The sequence below is a fragment of the Coenobita brevimanus genome, chromosome 85 (assembly GCF_032717465.1).
Source record: "Coenobita brevimanus isolate Jiangsu-jjx chromosome 85, ASM3271746v2, whole genome shotgun sequence".
In the NCBI taxonomy this organism is placed as follows: domain Eukaryota; kingdom Metazoa; phylum Arthropoda; class Malacostraca; order Decapoda; family Coenobitidae; genus Coenobita; species Coenobita brevimanus.
In genome coordinates this window covers 9,946,965-9,971,952 of record NC_137038.1, presented here as the reverse complement: position 1 = coordinate 9,971,952, position 24,988 = coordinate 9,946,965, and the positions used below count along the sequence as shown (strand labels likewise).

The 24,988-nt window shown below is 42.7% G+C and overlaps 1 protein-coding gene across 1 annotated transcript in view; it reads left to right on the top strand.

Annotated features, from left to right (window-relative positions):
- Nucleotides 1–24,988, top strand: part of bsf (bicoid stability factor) — a 113,135-nt gene that overhangs the window by 16,457 nt on the left and 71,690 nt on the right. Inside the window, exons 6-11 of the mRNA XM_080280618.1 lie at nt 566–797; nt 4,310–4,501; nt 6,528–6,741; nt 19,259–19,480; nt 20,094–20,219; nt 22,817–22,995. Of these exons, the coding sequence (XP_080136744.1) occupies nt 566–797; nt 4,310–4,501; nt 6,528–6,741; nt 19,259–19,480; nt 20,094–20,219; nt 22,817–22,995 (1,165 nt within the window). The remainder of the gene's footprint in view (nt 1–565; nt 798–4,309; nt 4,502–6,527; nt 6,742–19,258; nt 19,481–20,093; nt 20,220–22,816; nt 22,996–24,988) is intronic.

Genomic DNA, 24,988 nt, shown 5'->3' with positions numbered 1-24,988 from the left:
AGTGATTAATAATAACTTATTCTACACTCATGGCAATGCTTGTCATTCTCCTATCCTTAAATATATTAAATTGATAGCCTAGCCTTGGGTTTCTGTAGATTTAAGAGAGTAATATAGGATTGGCCGCTGTAACACTAGCCTATCTTACACAGGTAAGAATTTTCAGTAAAACATTAACCCCTACACCCAGAGGATGTCTTGGTATAATTTATGGTAATTAGCTATCTCCAGACTATTTACCTTAAAAAAAAAAAAAAAGAGAGAGAGAGAGAAAGAGAGACTTTTCAGAACTGAAAGAGCTAGATATAGTCTTCATTAACTGCTGTAATATGAGAAGTCTTTTGTGAGTTGAATAGAATTGTTTGAATGTACAAAAAAAAAAAAAAACATGTACTGTTGTATCAAAAAGGTTATCTTAGGGACCCATTTACAGTACAGATATGTGTTGATGCCTTTTTACCTCTCAGTAGTGTCATGTGGCTCATGATGGATCTCGTATTGAAAGGGTTAGTATGTCCTTAACCCCTTCTCTACTATGATGTTTATTTTATTCATGCCACTGCAGCGATCTTGAGAGTGCTCATGGTGTGCTGGAGGTGATGCGGTCGTCAGGGCTAGACCCCACCACCGAGACCTTCACTACCTTGCTTACCAGCTATGCCGAGGCTGGGGACATGGCTGGCATTGAGGCCACGCTGGAGGAGTGTAAGAAGGCCGACCTCACCCTCCACGACCGTGAACTTATGGAGGTCATATTTGCACTTGCTAAAGGGGGTCATGTCACTGGTTTCATGCAGGTCAGTTGAAAAGCAAGCAAGGCCTAGTTTAATGTTGGTGGGGTGTAGGTCTAAGAGTGGGTGCGAATGGGAATGTGGGTACAGTAGGCTCGCACAGTGCGCGTCATCACAGTGCTCGAGTGACCAAAAATCATAACCAAAAACCTTGAATGCGCGAGTTTACCTCACAGAACGCGAGGTAGAGGCAAAGAGTGGCTCAAAATGCCATTTTCAATTAGTACGCAACCACCCTTCACGCAACGCGTCTCGTGTCGTCATGTTGATGCGCAGAAATTCCCGGGCATTCTACTGCGCAGCTTGGGGTACAAGGCAGCGGGCGCCATAACAGTCCTGGCTCATGCACAGTGCAGATCCGCTCTCTACAGCTAACCTGTCATGTACAATGTGTGGCATTTTTTTTGCTGCTCCATCCTGGCCTGTACTTCGCCACACCATCGCTCCAACCCCAAGAGTTAAGAAACTTCTGACGCATGCCACCAAGTTAGAGATCATCAAGATGAAGGAGGAGAGTCAAGGAAACACCGCCATCGGGAAAGCCTTGGGACTGGCTGAATCAACAGTGAGAACAGTGTGGAAGAACCGTCCTGCCATAAGGGCTGTAGTGAAGACATATGGTGCCTCTGACCTAGACGGCCGTTCACGGGTTGGAAATCGTGCGATGATACTAATGGAGTGGTATCTTGCCACCTTCATAATGAGGAAGGAGAAGGAAGGTGTTCCACTGAATGGAAGATTTATTCGGAACCAAGCCCAGCTGTTTTACAAGGCAGCATCTCGCAAGTTAAATGTGGACAAACCTTTCAAGGCATCAGTTGGATGGCTGGACCGTTTTCTCAAGCGCAAGGAACTCCGTCACGTCAAAGTGTCTGGTGAATGTGCCTCTGCCAATGAGCTGGCCACGAGAGACTATCCTACGATATTTAGAGCGTTTCTTGAACAGGGACAGTACAACAAGGACCAGATCTACAACGTCGATGAAACGTCGTTATACCACAAGGCCATGCCTTGCTAGAAGACAGAAACAAGCCCCTGGTCGCAGATTCCAGAAGTGTAAGATGACAGTAATGTTCGCTGTAAACCTGTCTCGGAGCCACAAGATGAGGCCAGTTGTTGTACACACAGCTTCACACCCAAGGTGCTACAAAAACCTCACGAACATGGTCGCAAGTGGCATGTACTGGTACAAGTCTGCAAATGGTTGGATGACCGGGAACATTATGGCAGACTGATTAATGAGGCGCTGCATCCCCGATGCCAGGGCCAAGTGTCGGGAACTGGGCATTCCATTTAAGATGCTCCTTGTGCCTGACAATGCACCAAGTCACCCTCCATACCTAGAAGATCTGCATGAGGATTGTCGTGTTGTGTTTCTGCCGCCCCGCACGACGTCACTAGTGCAGCCACTGGATCAAGAACTGATTGCCACTGTGAAGCACTTCTACCATAAGCAAGTGTACAACTGCCTACGCAGGAAGACCGACACGCAAGAGGAGCTTCATGCTCTACAAGAAGATCACGATGAAGACCTCAATGAGGCACCTGCTCCCGTTCCATCTCCGCCAGCAGCTGTATCCCGACCTGCCACAGGTGACATGACTGTTGAGGCATTTTGGCGTCATTTTACAGTGAAGGATGCAGTTGAATTTCTCCTGCAAGCCTGGCACCAGATTACACCTGCAACGGTGAACCATGCGTGGCGAATGCTCATGCCTCACTTATGCACAACCCAGGAGACGGCCATTCAGCCACTGGCCAAGGCTGAGGCAGCAACACTGACAGCAGCACAAGCTGTACCAGGTTTCGAGGACGTTACATTGGCGGACATACGAGAAGTGCACACTGCTAATGAGGAACAGTCTCCCGAGAAGTGTTGCAACGGACAGACGAGGCTGACACAGAGCCCGACACTAGGCAGAGTCAAGTTGAGCAGCCTAATGTGATGGAGGGCAGGATTGAGCTGTGTATGTCAAGAATAAGCAAGATCCTAGCTGCCGTGGATAAGCTCAAGGAAGAGGTGAAGGAACAGGAAGTGAGCAACCTAAGAACGGAGGAAGTTCTTGTTGGTACGACTCTTCCGTTTCTACACAGACAGGCACCGGCAAGAAATAAACTGAAGAAGACAGATGCTCATAACAAGTTACACACAGCGGGCTCAAGTTAGTGAAATTGAGGAACCAGCTACATCGTCTACTCCTGTTCCTGTTGAGGATGAAGAGGATGCAGTGTCAGAAGTGTCAGCATTGGACTTCGAGGGGTTTATGGTCGAAATGAGTGACTTTGAGGCTCCTGGGGAAGGTGCTCAAGAGGAGTCTGTGGAGGGAAGTGTTGGTGCGGCAGGAGGTGCAGCGGGGGGTGCGGTGCTGTATGTGTTGCCGTGCCTCGGAACCCCTGTTATTTAAGTCCATCAGGCCTGTTGTCTACTCTTTTTAAGGTGACTACCCATATTTTTGTTATTGTAGCTATATCTGTAGTTCAGTGTCTGAAAAATATGACCTTCATTATGTCTCTAAGGGCCAAAAAATGTCCAGGTATGAGGGGGTACTGCCCATATGTAATTTTTCCCATATGATTATGTATTCACAGTGCTCGAGGTCGTGTACCGCCCAATCTCTCGCGCGTTGTGCGAGCCTACTGTATAAGTCTCCATGTAAAAGTGGATGTGGATGAAGGTGTAAATGATTATGAATGGGACTTAAGATGCAAGAAAGAAAGAAAGAGTGTGTGTGTGTGTGTGTGTGTGTGTGTGTGTGTGTGTGTGTGTGTGTGTGTGTGTGTGTGTGAATTATAGATCATTTGGTTATCCATGTAGATATTTTGAATAATATAAATTTTGGAGATCGAGAAATTTAGTTATAATATATCAGACCCTTACCATTCTGAAGATGTGTCCAAAGCTGGTTAAAATCATCTGGAGATGGCAAGAATAAAGTACAGAGAATTCACTAGAGTATAGTTATCATCTATTCCGTTATTCTCTAACTTCCCTTTCTGTGAACTGTGAGGAGAGTGGAGTATGAAGGATTGAATTTGAGAGTGTATGTGAGGTGGAGGATGGGGTGGAGAGATACAGTATATGAAAGATGGTGGCATGAATTGGAGGGTAGGGAGGTAGAGGATGGGGTGGAGGGATACAAAATATGAAAGAGGGTGGCATGAATTGGTTGGAGAGTAGGCCTGTTACCAGAGTAGAGAGTGACATGAGTTTTGTTTGTGGCTGCCACCTTCTAGATTAAGGCAACTGACTATAGATAAATATATGTAAACTTATTACTTTGCTCCATTCAGCTGGTGGAACAAGTATGGAAGGGCCAGTGGCACAGAACTAATTTTTCTGTTCCTTGTAAATAATAGTGACTGAAAGAGCAGGGGTACAAAGCTAATCCATCTCATCCAAACAGATAATGGAACTGTTATTAAAGGGGCAAAGGTACAAAACTAATCCTTGTGCTCATCCACATGGAGCAGCTACAGAGGAAGCAGGGGTACAAATCTTCTGCCTTTTTTCCATACAGATGATGGAACAACTACAAAAGGGGCAGGGGTACAACCAAGATGCCATGAACCTGATCTACCGACTGCTAAACATCGACTGCCACCAGATGGCATACCTAGTGTTCCAGTCCATGGCAGTGCCTCGCAACATTCAGGGGGAGGCTGGACCTATGGGGGCATTTTTTATCAGGCATCTTGTCAGATGTGGCACAGTGAGTTAAGGCCCCTTTAGTATGGTATTCTTATATACTGTCATGGGGCCCAAATTCATAGAAATATTAATGATGAATTTGCTCTCATAACTTAAGTTTGTTTTTTTGTTAGAAGAAGAAGGGATTTGGAAAAACTAAGCATTTTCCTTTATTATCCTTTTGGAAATGCAAAATTGCTTTTGATAATTTTTCTCCTGTAACTGTTATTTGTGTTTTGCCAAAAGAACAAACGACACAAAACTCAATACTCTACTTGACCTTCCTGCAAAAGGAACAGGGAGTTGGTTGTGAGTTTGTGAATCTAGGTGTAGTTTTGTAAATCTTGTGCAAGGTAGCTGAGGCTCCTTCTTGTTTGTGTTAGATTAAGGATGCGGTAAACCCACTGCATAGCACTTATGTTGCCAGCAGTGTCATAGTATGGAGGGTGACTGTATCTGAGACTTTTTTTCTTCTCTGAATCATACTCCCAAGCTGTTCCCAAAGTGATCAGAAGTTATGCTGTGGATATACCTGTATCCACTTCTTGTGTGAATAGGGAGTTAAATTGGATTGATGATGTCAGGACTTATGGTACCACATGTACAAGGTGTGTAAAAACAGAATTTTGTAAATAGCACACCAACTAGCAGCCATATTGTGATCGTGATGGGAGTGCTGTGCAACAGCAACTTTGAGCTTTAGTCTAACACCTACCGCATCACGCCACGTTACATAGTCATTGAGGTACACACACTGGAGTGAGCTTGTGTTAGTGCACTGGGTGATTTGTTGCAAGTTGATCAGTGAAGGATCTTGAAGAGCAGTGTGTTTGTGTGAAGTTCTGTTTCAAGTTGGGAAAAACTTACTTTCTGAAAATTGTCATAACAGGCGATAAAACATGGGTGTATAACTATGATGCTGAAACAAAAAGACAGTCGTTGCAGTTGCTCGGAACATCATCAGCGTGGCCAAATGTGGCACATCAGTTGCTCAAGTGTGAAGGTGATGTTGATTGTACTATTTTATTTGAAGGGCGTTGTTGCTCATAAGTTTGTTCCATGTGGTCAGGCAGTCAGTAAAGAGTTTTACATGGACATCCTGAAGCATTTGAGGGAGGCAGTGCGAAGGAAGATACCTGAGGTGTGGAGAACAACACCTGGATGTTGCATAATGATGATGCACCTGCTCACGCTTTGCTCCTTATCTGTGACTTTTTGGCAAAGCACGAGATGACTGTCACCCCCCAGCTGCCCTACTCTCTAACCCCCTCTGAGTTGAAATTCACCGTGAAAGGTTGCCGATTTCAGACGATAGAAGTTTCGCCAAGTGCATTAAGCACATGTTCACTCAAACGCATGTACCTCGATGACTAACTAATGTGGTATAGGCCTAATGCAGCTAGTGTTAGACTGAAATTCAAAGTCACTGCTACACACTGCTTCCATTGTGATCACGATATGGTTGCTAGTTGGTGTGCTATTTTCTTATATACACATGAATATGAAAGAGGATGGGGGAAGAAATATGGTGGCAGTACTGCAGCAATTAGACATTTACAGTGGTATCCTGTAAACTCAGTTTCTAATGCAGTGTCCCCCAAATATTTTTAAGTGCACACTTGCCATTCTTGCATGGACTCCTGTTACCGTAAGGTGGGCGTTACATTTCTGCATAGTTTATGAGAATTGGATTTTCAGTTGTTACATCCTTCAGTTTTCCAAGAGCTTTATTTGAAAAGTCATCCAGAGGACTTCACTTACCAGGTTTCTTACTAGCTACTGTCTTACCCCAGCTGCTTGGTTGAAATATACTTTAGCTGACTAATATTGTATGGTTGGAGCTGGAATAGTATATAAAAGATGCTATAGTTATGATTTACTAGAATCATTATCCTAAGGATGAGGTGAGAAATGATCCAGAAAATAAGAAAGAGGTAGTATGAAGAAGGGAGAACTGTCAGTAGCATGCCCAGTGATATGCACCAGGCACTCATGTATACGTCATTCACATGCTCGGAAAATATTAATCAAATTTTGCAACTTGTCAGGACATCCCAACTACAGTGCACTACTGCCATGAGTTGAAGAAGGAAGGGGTGAACGCAATGCCCCTAGAGACGGCCCTGGGTGCGGCCCTGAGTGGTGGCCAACCAGAGGCAGCCCTGGCTCTGATGCGGGTCATGGTGGAGGACGGACTCGAGATCAGGACACACTACTTTTGGCCCATCATCGTTCACTATGCCAAACTGAAGGATGCAAACAGTAAGAACATTACTGTACTGTAAGTGACATTATTCAGTATGTACATATGAGGGGCTGCCCATCCAAGCAGTGTAAATTGCCATTTTCTCAGTTTTTCTTTTATTTCATATAACAATCTATTGGTAAGTGGGGGTGCCCATCATCCACCCACTTAGTATAGTGGTACCCTGTTTTTAGGGTAGCTCTGCATCGAGTGGCAAGCCAAATGATTTCCTGTAAACCAAGAAGTCATTTACAACGCTGGGTGGTAACCTTATAAGCAACCGACTCGTGTTCCCTGTGTGACAGCAAGTGGGTTGGCGGAGGGTTAGTGCCCCTCCCCGTAAAACAACTAACTAAAAATACGAACAAGAAGCCACGGACCAGGACTGACCAAAAGATGACGACTAAGGATAGTACGAAGGACATGATATGGATGGCGACCTGGAATGTAAGGGGTGCAAATGGTGTGGTGAAAGAGGGAGAGATTGTCCAGGTGCTTGAGGGTGCGAAAGTGGATGTATGTGGATTAACTGAAACTTAATAGAGAGGTGAGAGAATGGGAGCATGGATGGGGATATGTGCAGGAGTAGGTGAGAATGAGAGGGCAACAGAAGGAATGTGTATTGTTGTTAGTAACAGATGGAAGGAGAATATAAGAGAGTATGGATCACTTGGTTCAAAGATTGTGTGGTAAGACTGAAAGTTGGACTACAAATGTGGGCGATTGTGTGCATGTATGCACCAACGCAGGATCGTGCAAGCATTGTGAGAGAAGAGTTCTGGACAAATGTGGAAGTGTGCATGGAAAAGTTTGAAAGGAATGAGAGAGTGTTTTTGATTGGTGATATGAATGGTAAAGTAGGGAATGTGAGGTGGATGGAGTAGTTGGTGAGTGGGTGTGCCTGCTGAGATAGATGAGAATGACAGTGCATTAGTGGACATTTGTGCCGGGAGAGGGTTGGTGATAGCCAATACCCTCTTCAGGCACAAAATGATCCATAGGTATACATGGCGAGTGATGAGAACTGAATGAAAGGAAGGCAGTGATTGATTATGTGTGTGTGGAATAAAGGATGCGAAGATGTGTAATGGATGCAAAAGCATATAGAGGTTGGGGGAGTGGCCTTTCTGACCACCACCAAGTGGTGGTCAGAATCAAGGCCCAAGTAAAATGGTGAAATAGAAGAAGGGAAGGATGGGAAGAAGGAGTAGATGTAAGAAGAGTGGAAAGGTTACAAGAGGATGAGAAAAAGGCAGAATATAAGAGAGAAGTGGAGGAACGATTGGGTAAATATGATTTGGAGCAGATGGGGGACTTGGAAGGTGTATGCAAGATATTCACAGAGGAAATATGTGCAGCATGTGATGTGGTGTGTGGGGTGAAGAGAAGACGAAAGGGGATGCAAGGAACAGCATGGTGGAATGAAGAGGTGAGACAGGCTCTGGCACAAAAGAAGAAAGCATATAATGAATGGCTGAGAAATAGGGGTGTGGAAGAATTTGAGAGACGGAAGAGAGAGTTATATGTAGAAAGGAAGAGAGAGGTGAAAAGATTAGTAAGAGAGAGTAGGAAGAGAGTGAATGAGGAATTTGGAAGGAATCTGAGTGTCAAGTGGAGGAAATGTAAGAAAATGTTCTGGAAAGAGGCAAAGAGAGTCAGACAGGATGGCAATGAAGTTAGTAGGGGAGTGAAAGATAAAAATAGTAGATTACTCATTGAGAAGGGAGAAAAAGTGAGCAGATGGAGAGAACACTTTAATGAATTGTTGAACATAGAGAATGAAAGTAATGCAAGTATTAGTGGCTGGGGAATGGCTGGGAGAAGGAGGGAGGTGAAAAGACAGGAAGAAATCAGTAGGATAGAAGTTGTAGAAACATTGAAGAAAGTCAGAATGGGGAAAGCCCCAGGAATTGATGGAGTGTGTGGTGAAATACTGAAGCATGGGGGAGAGATAGTAGTAGAATGGATGTGGAAGATGTGCCGATTGGCCTGGAAGGAAGGTAAAGTCACGGAGGATTGGAAGTTGTAGAAACATTGAAGAAAGTCAGAATGGGGAAATCCCCAGGAATTGATGGAGTGTGTGGTGAAATACTGAAGCATGGGGGAGAGATAGTAGTAGAATGGATGTGGAAGATGTGCCGATTGGCCTGGAAGGAAGGTAAAGTCCCAGAGGATTGGAAGTCAGGTATAATTATTCTCATGTACAAAGGAAAAGGGGAAAAAGAAGTGTGTGGTAATCATGGGGGCATTTGTTTTCTTAGTGTAATACGAAAAGTATACAGTAGGATACTTATTGACAGAGTTAGGGAAATAACAGAGGAATTAGTTGGAGAAGAACAGGGAGGCTTTAGGAAGGGAAGAGGTTGTGTAGATCAGATTTTCATTCTTAGATCTTTAGTGGAAAAGTGTCTAGAGAAGGGAAAGAAGTATGCGGCCATCATGGATTTGGAGAAAGCATGTGACCAGGTGGATAGACAAGGATTGTGGAAAATATCAAGAATATATGGAGCAGATGGGAAGTTATTGAATGCTGTGAAGAGTATGTATGCGGGTGCTAAGGCTGCAGTGTGTGTGGATGGTGAACTGAGTGAGATTTTCTATTTGAAGGGGGTGTGAATTGGGAGCAGGGCAGTGAAATGGCAGGGGACAGGATGACGTGGGGGCGATTTGTTTGTGGCCACCCCGTATAAGGGATTAAGGCGTCTGGCAATAGATAGATAGAGTGACCCTTCCCCTAGCGGTTGTGATTGGATGTTACATTAAAAAGGCACTGGAAATAAGGTTGAAATGCCTGTACTGCAACATAACTTTCAACCGCATCAATTTTTGGCCCCCGACACAGGCCCCCAACTACGCATCCAAATACGGTAAAGCTCCCGCTTCCTGGAACTCATGAGCTGTGCGAGCGGGAACAGGCTGAGCTAATGATAACTAAGCTTCATCGCATGCTGCTCGCTGATTGGCTACCACACTAGCGAGGTGCAGCATAATTGAAGCGCACACGTGTTTACCCTGTTAGTTCCCGCGCATCTTCCTTCCAGTGCACAAACCTCCCCTGTTGCTATGTTTACACTGCTGTTTTGGACATTTTGTGACCTGATATTGGATATATCATCATTGCAACTATGGCCAGTGACCGTAGTGATAGTGTTGAAAGCAGTGAGGAGTCCTTTGGGCTGCTTAGAGGGCTGTTTTATTGGGCCCTGAGAGTGCTGAATGATGAGTACAGCAGTGGTGATGATAGTGTTGATGACCCCATTTTCGTTCTTTCTTCACTCGAAAATACTGACAATGATGCTTCTTTCATTGCTTCTGGTGATACTGTGGGGGCTAGGCTAGGCCATGGTGGAAAATCAAGTGCTGTGCTTGGTGTGCCTAGGGATGATGCTAGAGTTGGTGCTAGGCCTTGCAAAATTGATAGCAGTGACTCTGAGGATGTTGATGTGATTTTGATAATAATTAGGCTTGTTATTATGATACTTTGTTCTATTTTTGTGCTTAAAAATTTTTCAGTCCTCTGTCATTCTGAATTGAGTGCAGTTGCATTCTGTGGTATTACAGTAGCTTGATTCAAATAACAATATCTTGAACATGCAAATTTTATTATTATTTTGAATATTATTATGATCTTGTGTGTTTTGTGCTTTAAAAATTTTTCAGGTATCAATTTCTTCAACTTTTCCTCAATCTATCATTCTGCAATTGGGCGCAAACTGCGTTCCGTTACAAAAGGTTAATACAGACAATAACTACTGCATTTTTATCATCATTTTGTGCGGGAAAGTGCTCTCAAAGTTTGGCATTAATTTGGACATGATTTTGACATTCTGACAATTTTGCAAATCAACTAAAATCAACATTTTTTTTTTTTTTTGTCAAAGTAGACACCTTAACCTGTTAACTGCGCATGGCGGTTTTTTGGAGGTGTCCGTGTTGCGCAGCCGTAAGGGTAAACATGAAATTTCCCAAAGGCCAAATTTTGTCGGAGGAATTGTGAGAACACATGCCAAAGTATATAGTAACTAAATATTAGCTCAATATTTACCTTGGTAAAGCCATGGATGAACATCGAATTGTGTGATTCCTTATTGGAATGAATGATTTTCGTTTTCTTTTTCGGTTTCGGTTTTGGTTTTCAAGGCTCAAACATGCTTGCATGGGTCGGCCTTGGTCACCATGGCACTATATTCGAAGTTCACCTGCGCAGCCAGGGCTGTATTGAGCAGTTGCACTCTGAATAGCCCAGGCTGTATAGAGCAGTTAACGGGTTAAGCCACATTATGACTAAAAATGATCATTCTGGGATCGATAATAAGAAAGTTATAGCTGTTTAAAAGTCGCCAAACATTGAACGTGATTTGTTGCACTTTTTTAGTTTTGGCACCTTACATCGTTTGAATCAGCAGTCCCTCGCATATACTCTCAATCATCGGTTATCATGCCTAATTGGTACTATTATCATCGTGCGTTAGCCGAAATTATGATAGCCGATCTGAAGAACTTATGGTAATACTGTTCAGTAATTTTTGGTGCCCGGACTCCAAGTTGACCACATATTTAACCTATTTTTGCCACTTTTTTACCAAGTTTTTGTACCATATAAAGAAACATTAACATATTAAGAAACATTAAAACAAGAATCACAATATGTAAATAAAACAACATTCTTTCTTAACCATTTTATTTACCTTTTTGGGGGTGATGAGGGACATAGGTGGTTGGGTAGGTTCCAATGCTTGGGTGGAGTCTAATTGACCACCCCTACCTGCCTCTAACTCGTACAGGATTTTGTCAGCTGCAGCACCGGAGAAGCCCTCAAAGGCAGAGAGCTCGTCAAAGACAGAGGGCTGGTGAGAGGGTCCTGGTCTTGGTTCAGCCTCTGGCTGCGTGGCTGGCTGTGCCTCGTTGCGATGCCGTAAGAATTCAGTGATCAGGCGTTGGTGGAGGGAGTTGATGTGGGTGTGATACTGCTCCTCATAACCTGCCAGTGCCTTATTAATGAAGGAGCAGCTGGCTTCACTGTTGAGTGTTAAATCTTGTTCAAGGAGATGGCATAGCTGGCAACCCAAGTCTGTCATAGTCTTGATGTTGGCCATGGATAATCCCTCACACCTCACATTTACACCTTCCTCATCCTCTCCTTGGGTATCGTCTTCTTGTGCCACATCATCTTCTTCAATTATTTTGTTGGCAGTAACTGCAGCAGGTTGTATAATATCTCAGTGGTCCTCACCAGTAGTCTCAGCAAAACCAGCTCCAGGGATTTGGCATGCCTCTTCCGCCACTGTCTCTACCTCTGCCTCAACTGTCCGGGGGGTACCAGCCACAGCCGCCTGGCAGTCCTCAGGCAGTCCCTCCAAAATGTTACACCAGGCATGATTGATAGTGACAGGGGTAACATTGTTCCAGCAGCCTATCTTTAAGTTGATTGCCTGTTTCACCTTGTAGTTTTTCCACTACTGAATCACATTTTGTTCTGCCTCAGTGTCCTCTTGAACTATGTCCTCATCCTCACCCTCACTGTCTAGCAATCACTGGATAAGGGCAGTGTCTTCAGTTGCCTACTGCATCTTCATAAATTGCTGTATGGAATAGGATGCCATCACAACTGATATGGCCTCCTGGTTGAGGGGCTGGATCAAGGAAGTCGTGTTTAGTGGCATAAACTCGACCGTCACATTAGGATGCTTGTCTTTTAGAAGTGGCAAATGTCCAGAGATATTGTCGAGGAGCGGGAGAATTTTAAACCTTATGTTTTTGGACTTGCAAAAGTTCTCAACCTTGGGAATGAATGCCACCTTGAGCCAGTCTTTGATGTCAATCAGTGCACATTTAATTTGTTCATGATACTCTCATCTTAAATGTTAGGACCAATTTGCCTAGCCCCAGGCTCCTACGCTCCTCATGGGGCAACGTAGGATTGGATGATGGATAGATGGAATGCATCCTTTGTAGGCCCTAGGTCTTTTAGTTCCATGTACAACTGTGGGTTTCAGACGGCATGCTCCTGATGCACTCATAGCTAACAGCAGGGTGAAACACTCCTTTATGGCCTTCCCTCCATGAACTTTGGCTGACGTGGTAATAATGAATGAAGAGAGAACCTGTATTTTTACACAGGAAAAATCATCAGAGAAATTACCAATGTGCCGGGAATCGAACCCGAGACTCTCAGGTGAGAGCCAGGCAGCATACCACTACACCACGACCAGGTAAAAGTTAACTCATGTTGTCACAATCTTGTAACCAACGTCCTTCCGCCCCCCACTGTGGGCACGAAGAGGGTGAGTTAACCCCCTGGCACTTGGGCAAGTAGATGCTTTTAATCTATCCCAAACACTGATGATTTTTCCTGTGTAAAAATACAGGTTCTTTCTTCATTCTGACTTGCCGTAAGTGTTTGGGATAGATTAAAGCATCTACTTGCCCAAGTGCCAGGGGGTTAACTCACCCTCTTCATGCCGACAGTGGGGGACGGAGGGACGTTGGTTACAAGATTGTGACAATGTGAGTTAACTTTTACCTGGTCGTGGTGTAGTGGTATGCTGCCTGGCTCTCACCTGAGAGTCTCGGGTTCAATTCCCGGCATATTGGTAATTTCTCTGATGAGGTAGTGATGAATGTTTGCCGAGGCATTGTTTTCCAATAGAAATTGGTTTCGTCCATATTAGAAATTTGATCGGAATTGTACTGGCCTTCCTCGATAATACTTTTTAGAGATTCAAGGTACTCATGTGTTGTAGACTTGCCCCCGCTTGCCGCCTCACCAGATATCTTAACACTTTTCACTTTATGATGGGACATGAACTTACCTACCCACTCTTTGGATGCAAGAAAGACTGGAGGTTGTTGCACACCCATCTTACAAGCCACAGCAGCATAAATGTCCTTGACAGTGTCCCTAATTTCACAAGCATCAACAGCTAAATTTTGCTTTGCCTGCCTCTTCAGATATCATCCTAGTAATTGTTCTGTCTTGAAGAGCAATTGTTTACTTCTTTGCATAGCTTGGGCACCTGCTTCTTATGGGGCAAGATTCGTATGGGCCATGATACAGTCATGGTTTTGGTAAATACCTCACACTGTTGACTCATTTATCCTAAATTTCTTTCTGGCATTTCGCTTTGTTCTTTGTCTATCAACTGCACACTTTTGAATTTCTGAGCATAAGTTAAGTTCTTCCTCTTCTTGATTTTCCTTGCAGGTGCCGCCGTATTATGCTGGGCAATGGTGGAAGGACAGGGACAGAGTTTATCGGCCATTGTTATATGCCATAAAAAAGGCTTGGACACGGCTGTCACTTCACTCTGAGGCGATGTGCTCTCAAATGGCAAAGCGGGAATCAGGGCTGCCAGATTATTCTGAACGAAAAAGGCCAGACTTAACTGGATTTCATTTTAAAAAAGGCCAGCATCTTCCATGTTGATGAATATAGCAGTTTTTTAACAATATAGACAATAAACGATTGTTTTTATCACCTAAAATGTCCATACAAAGTAATATTGTCAACAACAGTTGTAAAAAAGGCCAATCTGGCAGCCTTGGCGGGAATGTTCAGGTGGTGGACGGCCAATCACAGCGTGCCCGACATCGAGACGTCACAACCAGTCTGCATATGAATTACCCCGTGCGCGGTCATGACATAGCACCTGGACTTTTTAAATTTTTTACACCATTTCTGGTGTGCTAAAGCCCCAACAGTTGTGTTTTTGCAGTTTTTTAGATAGCCACGACAGCAGAGAAATGCGATAGCTAAAGCCATTATAGCAGAGGGTTGAGTGTGTATATATACAATAGTCCCCCATTAATCCGGATGTGCAGTATCCGGATATGTTCATTATCTGGACGCTGGACCTTGGCTCTATTACACCATTATCCGAATTTACTTTATTTCCTGGCATATATTGTGCATTTTTTAAACGAAAAAAAATGCTCTCAAAGTATGCCCTGTGCTTTAGACAGTGAAACTACCTATTTTAATAGGGAAGGAATGGGCTACAGTCGAACCCGGAAGTGGCTGTCTTCCTGAAACTGGTGAAAGCTTAACTCTGTATCATTCTTTATCCTTCATAGTCGTATGGCTGTGTTTACACTATGCCTGTACTATTATGTTAACATACAGTGAACAATTCTTCAGTTTTTATCACAGTATGTAATGGCACCAATACTTATGCTTTTCATGTGACTGACACCACTGAATGTATTGTTTACCGCCAACTCTGTGGACAGTGTTGCCAAACAATAAACTTCAAAAGCGCTAAGCTCAACTTTAAAGAACGCTAAACTATAGCGCTACACCACTATGCCCATATCATTTAGGATATTCGTCTCCTAAACGGATTTGTCTGCTAAACTTAATATCGTAAATATTAAAGTTACATGAGTATCCGTTAAGATGCAGCAATTTCCTTTGCTTTTAAGCAAAGAGAACGATGAAATATGACATCAGAGTTACATTGGAATTTTCACCAGCCTTGGCAACACTGCAGTATGGTAGCTGGCGTGTCAGGCTAAAACAAATGCCATATGGCAATTGTTTCGATTGGTTCAACATTTTTTTTCTGGGATTTCATATTTGCCAGATACAGCATGAAATGATGTTGGTAGCAGGACACCTGAAATTATGAAACATCGTGGTGAGGTGGGTTAAAGTCCTGCAACCTCATGTTCTAGTTAGGTTAGGCCTAGACCTAGGTATTTTCCAAATTTTCTTTGAGAACTTGGGTGCTTGTTTTGCACTGGAGTGCGTTTTACACAGGGAAATATGATACTTGGTATTATCCAGACGTTAAAAGTCCCCAAGAACTTTGGCTGGCCAGCTGATGTGTTCAAACAATCAGCATCGTGGCCTCTGGGCTTGGGCCGTGAGCAGGAAGTAGGCCATAACTCACAACCAGAGCTAAAATATCCGTCTGTCCCTGTACTGAATGGTCAAAGTTGCATACTTGACTGATCACTAACAAACGATCCTCCAGCACCTGAGTAATGTGACTGTAACCCACAAGCGGTGTCAAATTTCCATACACATCCCCACCCAATGTCCAAAGTCACACGGCCACCGGGCTAAGTCTTTCCTAACTGCCCTAGAGATTGTAACACAGACCGCAAGCCACAAGTACTGTACATGTTTGGTAAGTTCAGCCGTCCCCGTATCTCCTGAACATCAAAGTTCCCTGGTCACAGTGAGTTGTGTTCCGCATGGTTACTTGGCGTCTAACAGACCACAGGCCACAAGTAAATGTACAGTAAAAGCGCCGGTCCACCTTGTGACAAAAGGGAGAAAATCCTGCCCACAGCCTTGTTTCTATCCCCCGCCCGTCCCTCCTCCATACCCTCCCTGCTATCCCCTCACTCACTCAGTCCCTACCTTCCTCCGTGATCATAACAATGATTCGTGAGTATTTAAATTTTTTTGCGATTTATTTGACTACTATTGATCGTATCAAAATTCCGCAAGATCCACGAGAAAGCTCATGAAATTCTGCATCTAGACATGCTTAACTCTTGGAAGGTGCTGGCAAAACTTTGCACGAAGATGGTGGAAAGTTATATGAAGGTAAGTTTTATTCCTGAATACTTTATTCTCACTGTATTTCTGTACTTTTACTTATCATTTTTTTGTGTTTTTATTAGCTTATAGTATAAACATCAGCAAAGATGATGGTATACCAATATAACCAATTTCCGGTGGCATATTTGGCCGTGGAATTTTTTTGGAGCCCTGGGAGCAGTCACTCATCACAGGTAACTGATTTTCAAACCATCTTCAGGTTTTTTGAGGATTTTTGTTGTTTATGCATATTCATTAATATCGATAACCCTATGCGTGTTTTGATGTCTCATTATGGCAGAATGACTGGAGAACAGTGCCAAAATTAGGAGGGGTACTGTACATACAGTTGAGTAGTATACAGTATAGGTAGGGTGTTTTTTGGTTTTAATTTTTTAATTTTTTTTTCTCATGGTTTACTTGGTGTATAGCATTACTTTGGATATTCCTATGTGTGTTTTGATGTCTAAATATGGTAGAGTGACCTGATAACAGTGCCAAAATTAGGAGGGGTACTGTACGTACAGTAATGTATAGGTAGGATTTTTTTTTTTTTAATGGTTTTCGTGGTGTTCGGCATTACTTTGGATATTCCTCTGTATGTTTTGATGTCTAAATATGACAGATTGACCTGAAAACAGTGCCAAAATTAGGAGAGGTACTTTAAGGGGCTATCACACGGGAGTCTCGTGGACGTCCAAACTTGCCCCCGCGGGAGGGTCATGGACGTCCACGAGTGGAAGGCCGCCTGACCCATTCGTGGACATCCACGGTGACCGTGGACGTCCAGGACTTGGTGATCTCCTTTTCTATGGAGTTTACAAGTAGTGTGTGTCCTCTGCTATCTTGAACTCTGTAGTCAGTTGAGGTTATATATTATGATTAATTCAAAACCGTCAGTAAACTTTGTACTTTTAGTATTTCTGTTTGTCATAGAAACTTTTCATATATACCAAAATGTGGTATATATGATGGAATGTGGATTGATTGTTTCCAAGAGAGGCCCGGGCACGTTGGAAAGGCATACTCGGGAAGAAAGCACTACTGTGCAGATTTCTATACTGGCTGCTTTCTTCACTCCGTGGGAGCCATTCTCTCATCCACAATGCCCTCCTTCTCCCCCTCCTTTGTCTTCTTGCAGAGGCTTCTTCCTCATCCTGCAGGGTTAGGACTGCAGCACCCATTGCAAAAGTCACAATCTGGTTCATGTCCATTGTCGTTGCTGATAAACACGTCGTCTGCTAGGGAGTTGGAAGTGACCTCCCAGTCGCGTGGGGTGAACTCGATAAAGAAGAAGAAGGTGGCCGTCGACGTCCACCGTGTGATAGAGTATGGACGTCCAAGCTCAGTTTGGACGTCCGTTTTGTGCTGCACAAATTGTTCACGGGTCCCCGTGTGATACCCGCTTTACAGTCGCTCAAAAAAGTATCCTCCCAAAGGTGCTGTGAGTCAGTCTGACACAACGAACGAAGAAATATGTAAAATGTTAAGTGAGCGTGAGATCTGTTAGCAGCCCCGGTTTACATACAGCACAGCGGTGTACGAGTTAAGTGTCGTATGGAAACATTATGCCCTTGTGAAATACAATAAGGGAATTATCTCGGATATATGAAATGGGATTATTCTTGTACAGTATTTCCTATGCGTAGCCTGTATGAGTAGAACAGAACAATATAGACTCTGTATCCGATATCTGAAATCTTTGACTCAAACTTCGGATCTAGATATGAGGTACCAAATCTATTGTGATATTTGAGAGAGCCAGGCTTGCTATCAATACCGACACTGCTTCAGTCACCCGACACATTGTGAACTCCTGCATTCATGCGGTGGGAAGATACTTTTTTGAGCGACTGTACATACAGTAGTGTGTAGGTAAGGTGTTTTTTGGTTTTCGGTGTTTTTTTTTTTTTTTTTTTTTTTTCATGGTTCTCTTGGTGTTGAAAATTATTTTGGATAATCCTATGTATGTTTTGATGCCCAAATATGGCAGAATGACCAGAAAACACTGCCAGAATAAGGAGGGGTACTGTACGTACAGTAGTGTATAGGTAGGGTGTTTTTTGGTTTTCAGTGTTTATTCTGCATGTTTTTGGTGTTTGGATGTTCTTATGTGTGTGTTGATGCCTAAATATGCCTGAATGACCGAAAAATATTGCCAAATTAAGCATAGGTACTGTACAAATAGGTTAGGTATAGGTTGGAGGTTGGGTATAGGTAGGGTCTGGGTATGGTAGAGGAATAGTGTTCATTATCCGGATGTTGCCACTACCTGGACATGCCTTTAGCTCTGCTATGTCCAGATAAATGAGGGATTACTGTACACAAAAGTGTTGAGTAAAAGTACAGAAATGCAGTGAGAATAAACATCTTCGAGAGTAAAAATAGCTTCAAATAACTTCCCAACATCCTAGTGCAAAATTTTGCCTGCACCGTGCAGGAGCAAAGCACATGTCTAGATGCAAATTTTCATGAGCTTTCTCCTGGTGCTTTTGGAATTTCGATACAACCAATAGTCTTTGCGTAAATCGCCAAAAATGAAAAAAAAAAAAATAATAATAATCACCTAAAATGTGTACTTTGTTTATCTTTTTTCATATTATTATTGAACCTGTAACTATTATGTTAATTATGTACACCCTTCTCTATAACCTACCCAAGTTTGATGCACTTACTGCTAAAACCTAATTTTTGGTGAATATTTTTGTCCACAATGACGCAAGTTGCATCATTGGTTACTTCAGCCCAACACTGATAGGACACAGTTTGCGTCATCGTTCCCGATAGGGCAAATGTCATCTTAGTTGTTACTGATTTTCAGTGTCTCACTTCTTAGGCAGCACCAAAAGGTATAACATATTTTGACTCCTAATTCAGTGACTGCATGACATGTATATAAGGCAGTGGGAAAAAGTGTTACTGTGGAAATACCCCTCATGCTGGAGGCCCCCAACATGACTCATACATCAATCTCTTAACTGCAGATATATATAAGACACTGGAAGAAATGGTCACTATGGAAACACCTCTCACCCTGGAAACTTTCAAGATGTATGTGGTGCCAAGTCTGGTGGAGTGCGGAGTGACAGACGAAGACACTCTGATCACAGCATTAAGGAAGATTGGTCTGTCTCTGCCTTTGGTGGTGAACAGTCTTGTGGCATACCATCTAGACAACAAAGATCTTGAGGCTGCAGCCAGTATAGGTGAGTGCCTGAGGGGTTACAGTAATTTTTAAAAGTTGCAGATTAAATAATAGTGCTATGTTTTTATTCATGGTTACTTAAGTCACTACTGTACAAAGGTATTTAGTAGTTAGATTTTTTTTTATCCCTCTGTCTAGAATTAGGTCCAAGCATATCACAGAAAGGGTTTTTGAGTAGATGGTGAACTCTTAAGAGCTCAAGAATTGGACGTTGGGCATTATAGCTTTAGCACAGTGAAAAAGGGTGGCACCCCTTTTTCAGCATGGTAGCAAATGAAATGACTATGTGGCAGTTGTATGTGAAGCTTATCCATCCATCATCCAATCTATAAACATAAAATACACCAAGAATGAGCAGATGGTTGAGCCAGGACTCTGCAGACTTGAATATTTTTTGAATGATTGTCTGGCCATTTTGCTAGGCATGCTGGTGATAGTTCTTCTACATTCATCCTTTTTTTTCTCTTTGTTTTTAGGTCATACCTCATAATACTTTTTGGAGAGAGAAAAAAAAAAAGTTATCATGATGATGATGATGATGATTGACAATGGTAATGTTTCCACTGTCTACTTAACAGACATCATTGACCTCAGCCACTGTTTTTTCCCACCAGTGAAGCGATGTCGAACCCGTGTGAAGACCATATTGCGTCGTGATGTGGCTGTCATGTATGTGAAGTCTGGGAATGCTGCAGATGCTGTAGCTATCCTGGGACAGATGACTCCTAACCAGGAGGAAGGTAGGGCATTCAAAAAATTTTTAATATAAACAAAAATGGATGGGAGGGGGAAAAAAAGAGAGGGAGGAAAGAGCCAAAGTTGTTTATTTCTAACATTTTGGACTACAGAGTCCATCCATGGAAAGGCAGTCTCTCAGAGGATGGGCTATTTGTAATCCAAAATGTTAGAAAAATAAACAACTTACATTCTTCCTTGGTTTTCCCTTTTGCCCATTCATACCCTCTTGTCAGAATTAACCAGTTATATTGTTGCAGTATAGTTATTGCAAAGTACTGTGTACTGTTATGAGCAGTAAGTACTCATTACAAGTTTTTTTTATATATGGTAGTAAATTTGCTGAATATTGCTCAGTAAATTTCCATTGTTAGAGCTGATTTGAGGTATGATGAGTGAATGAGGGTGTGTCCCATTTAATTGGACATGCTGTTGATAGTTTCTCTCTCTTTCTCTCTCTCTCTCTCTCTTCTTTTGGAAAATAGAGAGGGAATATGTTTAACCAAGCAGCAGAGCCATCCAGTTATATTAGTACTACCGCATGAAGGCTTCCCTCTCCAGTAACATACGAAGATTTGTACAATATTTTACTGTGGACTTGATCCCTTGAATCCAGTTATTATTTATATTTTTGTTTCAGTTTATTCTTGCTACTGACGAGCAATATTGAGTGTAGGAAAGATCTTTTGGTAATCCTTAAGGAAATGAACCACCTCTTAATTTTTTTTTTTTTATAATCAGTTCAGTGATTTCGTAAAGGTGTGAGAGAAATGCTTTTTCAGGTAAGAAAGGATCCATATGATTACTTAAGGGTTAGGTTACATTAGGATAAGTTTGGTTTGGTTAGTATAAACTAGATGAAGTTAGGTTAGAATAAATAAGATTGAGTTAAGTTAAATAATATTGGCTAGGTTTGGATATATAGCCACTGATAGGGGTAAATTTGTTCAAAAATGACTTTCTAAGACGTCTTTTGTCAGTTCGTGCACCACAAGATGGCATCTGTGTGTAAACAAACTCTGCTTTTCAAAATGCTTTTCATTACTTGTAAAAGACATAGAAAGCTTTGAAACTTGAAAGCACAACCAGAAAATACTTAAGGAACCCCATGTAAAGTTAAGGTAAGGCGAAAAACGAAGGAAACTGCAAAATAACATGGTACTATGCCCCATCGAGGATTACCAATCTTTTGTTTTGGAGAAATTAAAGAAGGATGTATCTAACCCTTCGTTTATTCTAAGGTATGTATATTTGTTAGGGATAACAATAATAAAGTAAGACTTACATCATCAGATTGAAGTGATTAATAGCTAAAGCAACATAAAAAGGCTGCATATAATAAGGGTTAACTGTACATATATATATATAGATATAGATGTATAGATAGATACAGATATATATATTATCATCATCATAGGACCTCCTTTCCCACGCTAGAGCAGGGTGAGGAATGGCAGTGTCCAGACACCCCAAATTTGCCCAGTCCAATGGGCCATGCTTCCATTCACTCATCATACAAGCCCCCAGAATCCTGGCTCTGTCGGATATGCCAAAAACAGTCACCATGTTCTTTAGCTTCACATAAACATATCTGATAGAGTCAGTCCGGACACTGTCACGTTAAAAAGGGGTGCCAAATTCCTGATCATGCACTTCTTCTCATAATGTGCATCCAGCCAGCTCGATCTCATCAGCCCCCTAACCTCACCGACTTCCAACCCTCTCTTCCTCACACATTCATCCACCATTTCTCTTCACCTTCTCTTCGGCCTACCTCGCCTCCTCCCTCCTTCAAATTCACTCGGATATACCTTTTTCACCACCTATTGTTATCCATTCTCTCCCCATGACCATACCATCTCAGTACACTCTCTTCGATTCTGGTGTCCACAGATTTCCTCACTCTGCATCTTTCACGAATCATATTATTTCGTATCCTATCCACTCTCTCTGTTCCACATACATTCCTCAGCGGTCCCATCTCCACTGCTCTCACTTTTGACTTCTGAGTTGCATGCCACACCATAGTCTTACAGCCATATGTTAAAGTTTGCACTAACACTCCTTCGTGTAAGCCTCGTGCAGCTGCAACATTCAAACCTTTGTTTCTTATCAAGGCCTTCATAGCACCAGCTACCTTCCATCCTTGTGTCATTCTACTTTCCGCTTCTTTTGCACATTTTCCTCTCTTCTGTTATGGTACCCAGGTATTTGAACTCTCACCTATTCCAGTCTCTCTCCATTCACTATAACATCACACTGGGAGTCACCTTCTCTCTTGATTACCAGCACTTTACTGTTTCCTACATTTACTCTCAAGGCACGATGCTCACAGAAATCAGCAAAACTCTGCACTAGTCTACCAAGCTCTTGTCCATCAATTACAAGTAGCACTGCATCATCAGCATACAACAAATTTGAGATATTCCATCCATCACCATTGCTTACCAATGCCATCCCTCTCTCCATTACTCATGCTTTTACTTCTCTCATCACCCGTCTATATATATATTGAACAATCATGGGGACATTACACAACCTTGTCACACGCTCACATTATATATATCGTATATATATTTATACATACCGTTTCTCCCTCAAGCTGGCAGTGAAGACAAGGAAGCTGAGGAGGAGGATAAACAAGAGGACGAGGGTGAGGTGGGTGAAGGTAGAGCAGGAGGAGACAGTCGGGGGGTGGATGTGGCTGGAATGTTTCTTGTGGATGTGTTGTTCCAGTCTTCAAGGTCTAATGCTGATGGGAGAATTGAGCCCCTGATGCAGGTAGGACTGATCATGGAAGGCTGTTGTTGTTGTTGTTATTTTACCATTGTCATTATCTTCATTGTCATGATTATCAGCCTCATCCTCCTAATCATTGTTGTTGTTTCATCATCATGTTCTTCACTATTGCCAGTGTTGCCGCTGTCATCATTCCCATAATAATTATCATTTTCGTTGTCATTGTCATTATAACTATCATCATTTTCATGGGTGAACTGTGAAAATTTACTTTGTGGTAAAAAATATTTAGTTACAGTGGTTAAGCTTGAATAAACATACTCTCTATAACTGTCAGTTGTTGGGATTAGTACACTGAAAATTAGGTGGTGGTTGATGTTGTTGATGAGAGAAATAAACCATGCCTGGGGTAATTAAGTGGTAATGCTTGCCATTTGATGATTAGGAAATGGAAAATGTGAGTGTATTTAAGTACTTCAGTAGTGTGATGAATAAAGATGGAAGTTTGGAGGATGAAGTGCTTGACAGAGTACAACAAGCAAGAAAGGTTGCTGGTTCTCTGAGCTGTGATAAAAAATAGGGAAGTGAGCATGGAAGCAAAAAAGTCGCTGCATGACAGCATTGTGATACCAGCTCTGACATATGAAAGTGAAGCTTGGACCTTCTTGAAAGGACACAAGTCATGAGTCAGAGCAGTGGAAATGAGTTATTTGAGAGAAGCATATGGAGTTACATGGAGGCACAACCCCCCTCTCTCAGGGGGGGGGGTAGGCGGTGGCTGAACCGGGAGAGAGGCAGCCTGCAGTCCTAGTGGACCCAGGTTCGAGTCCCAGCTGGGGCAGGGAACAGTTTAAAGATTTGAATTTCAAAATGCAGACTTTACTGATCTACTGGAAAGCCCGCTGACATGTAAAAATACTCTCGTTAATACCAATACACCAGTCCTGTGTGAGATAGCCTTAGCATGTATTCAGTATGGATGTTGGGTGTTAGCACCGAAGTGGCGACATGTGGAGGTGTAGGAGGACTACTGGGCCTTGAGACAGGCCCTGAAGCCATTGCCCGGAGTCAGACACACACACACACACACACACACACACACACAAAACAGGAAGTAATGGAGCATTGTGGTGTGGATGTGATAGAAAGAGTTTGGAGAAGTACAAATACCCGGTTCACTGAGGTGGTTTGGCCATGTGGCGAGGATGGAGAGCGAGAGACTAACGAGGAGAATGTATGTGAGTGAGGTAGAGTGGGGGAGAGATAGAGGGATGGAGTGGAGAGGTATAGGAGAGAGGGGTGTGTGAGCTGGGGGTAGAGCAGTGAAATGGCAGGGGATGGGGTAACGTGGAGGCGATTTGTTTGTGGCCACCCCTTATGGGATTAAGGTGTCTGGCAATAGATAGATAGCTTGCCATTAGGTATATACTGTTGATAGCAGGTTGTAGCCTGTTTTACTATATACCTGAGAGCATATAGATGTGTGGCCTTGGAGATGCTGTAAACCTGCTTCCTTAGCTATTTATTTTGCACATTACACCATAGTATCCTTTTGTATGTTATTGTTGCAGTTTGTTGATATTAAAACAATGTAAATAACTTAAGGTAATAGGTGCCACAATTCCTCCTGTGCCATTGAGAATACCGGTATGTCCTATTGTAATAAAATGAAGTGGTGGTATGTGTGGGTGCTGTGTTTTATGGAGAAGGGTGTTAATACAGATTATACCTTTACATTTCTTGCTGAAGTGTGAATCATGTGAAGTGAGAATCATGTGATGGTGATGTATAGGTGTGTGTGTGTGTGTATACAGTATATATATATATATATATTTTGTGATAGGTGGGGGCGTTCACCATCCACTTACTCAATGTAGTGTTGCTCTCGGGTGTCTGCCCTTTCCTCTCCTCTCTCCATTCCTTCCTTCCTCTTCTGTCTTTCCTTACTTCATTCTTTCCTCGTCCTTCTGCCTATGGGTGACTTTACGCTCCCTCTTTTGTCTTTCATTCCTTCATTCTTCCCTCTTCCTTCTGC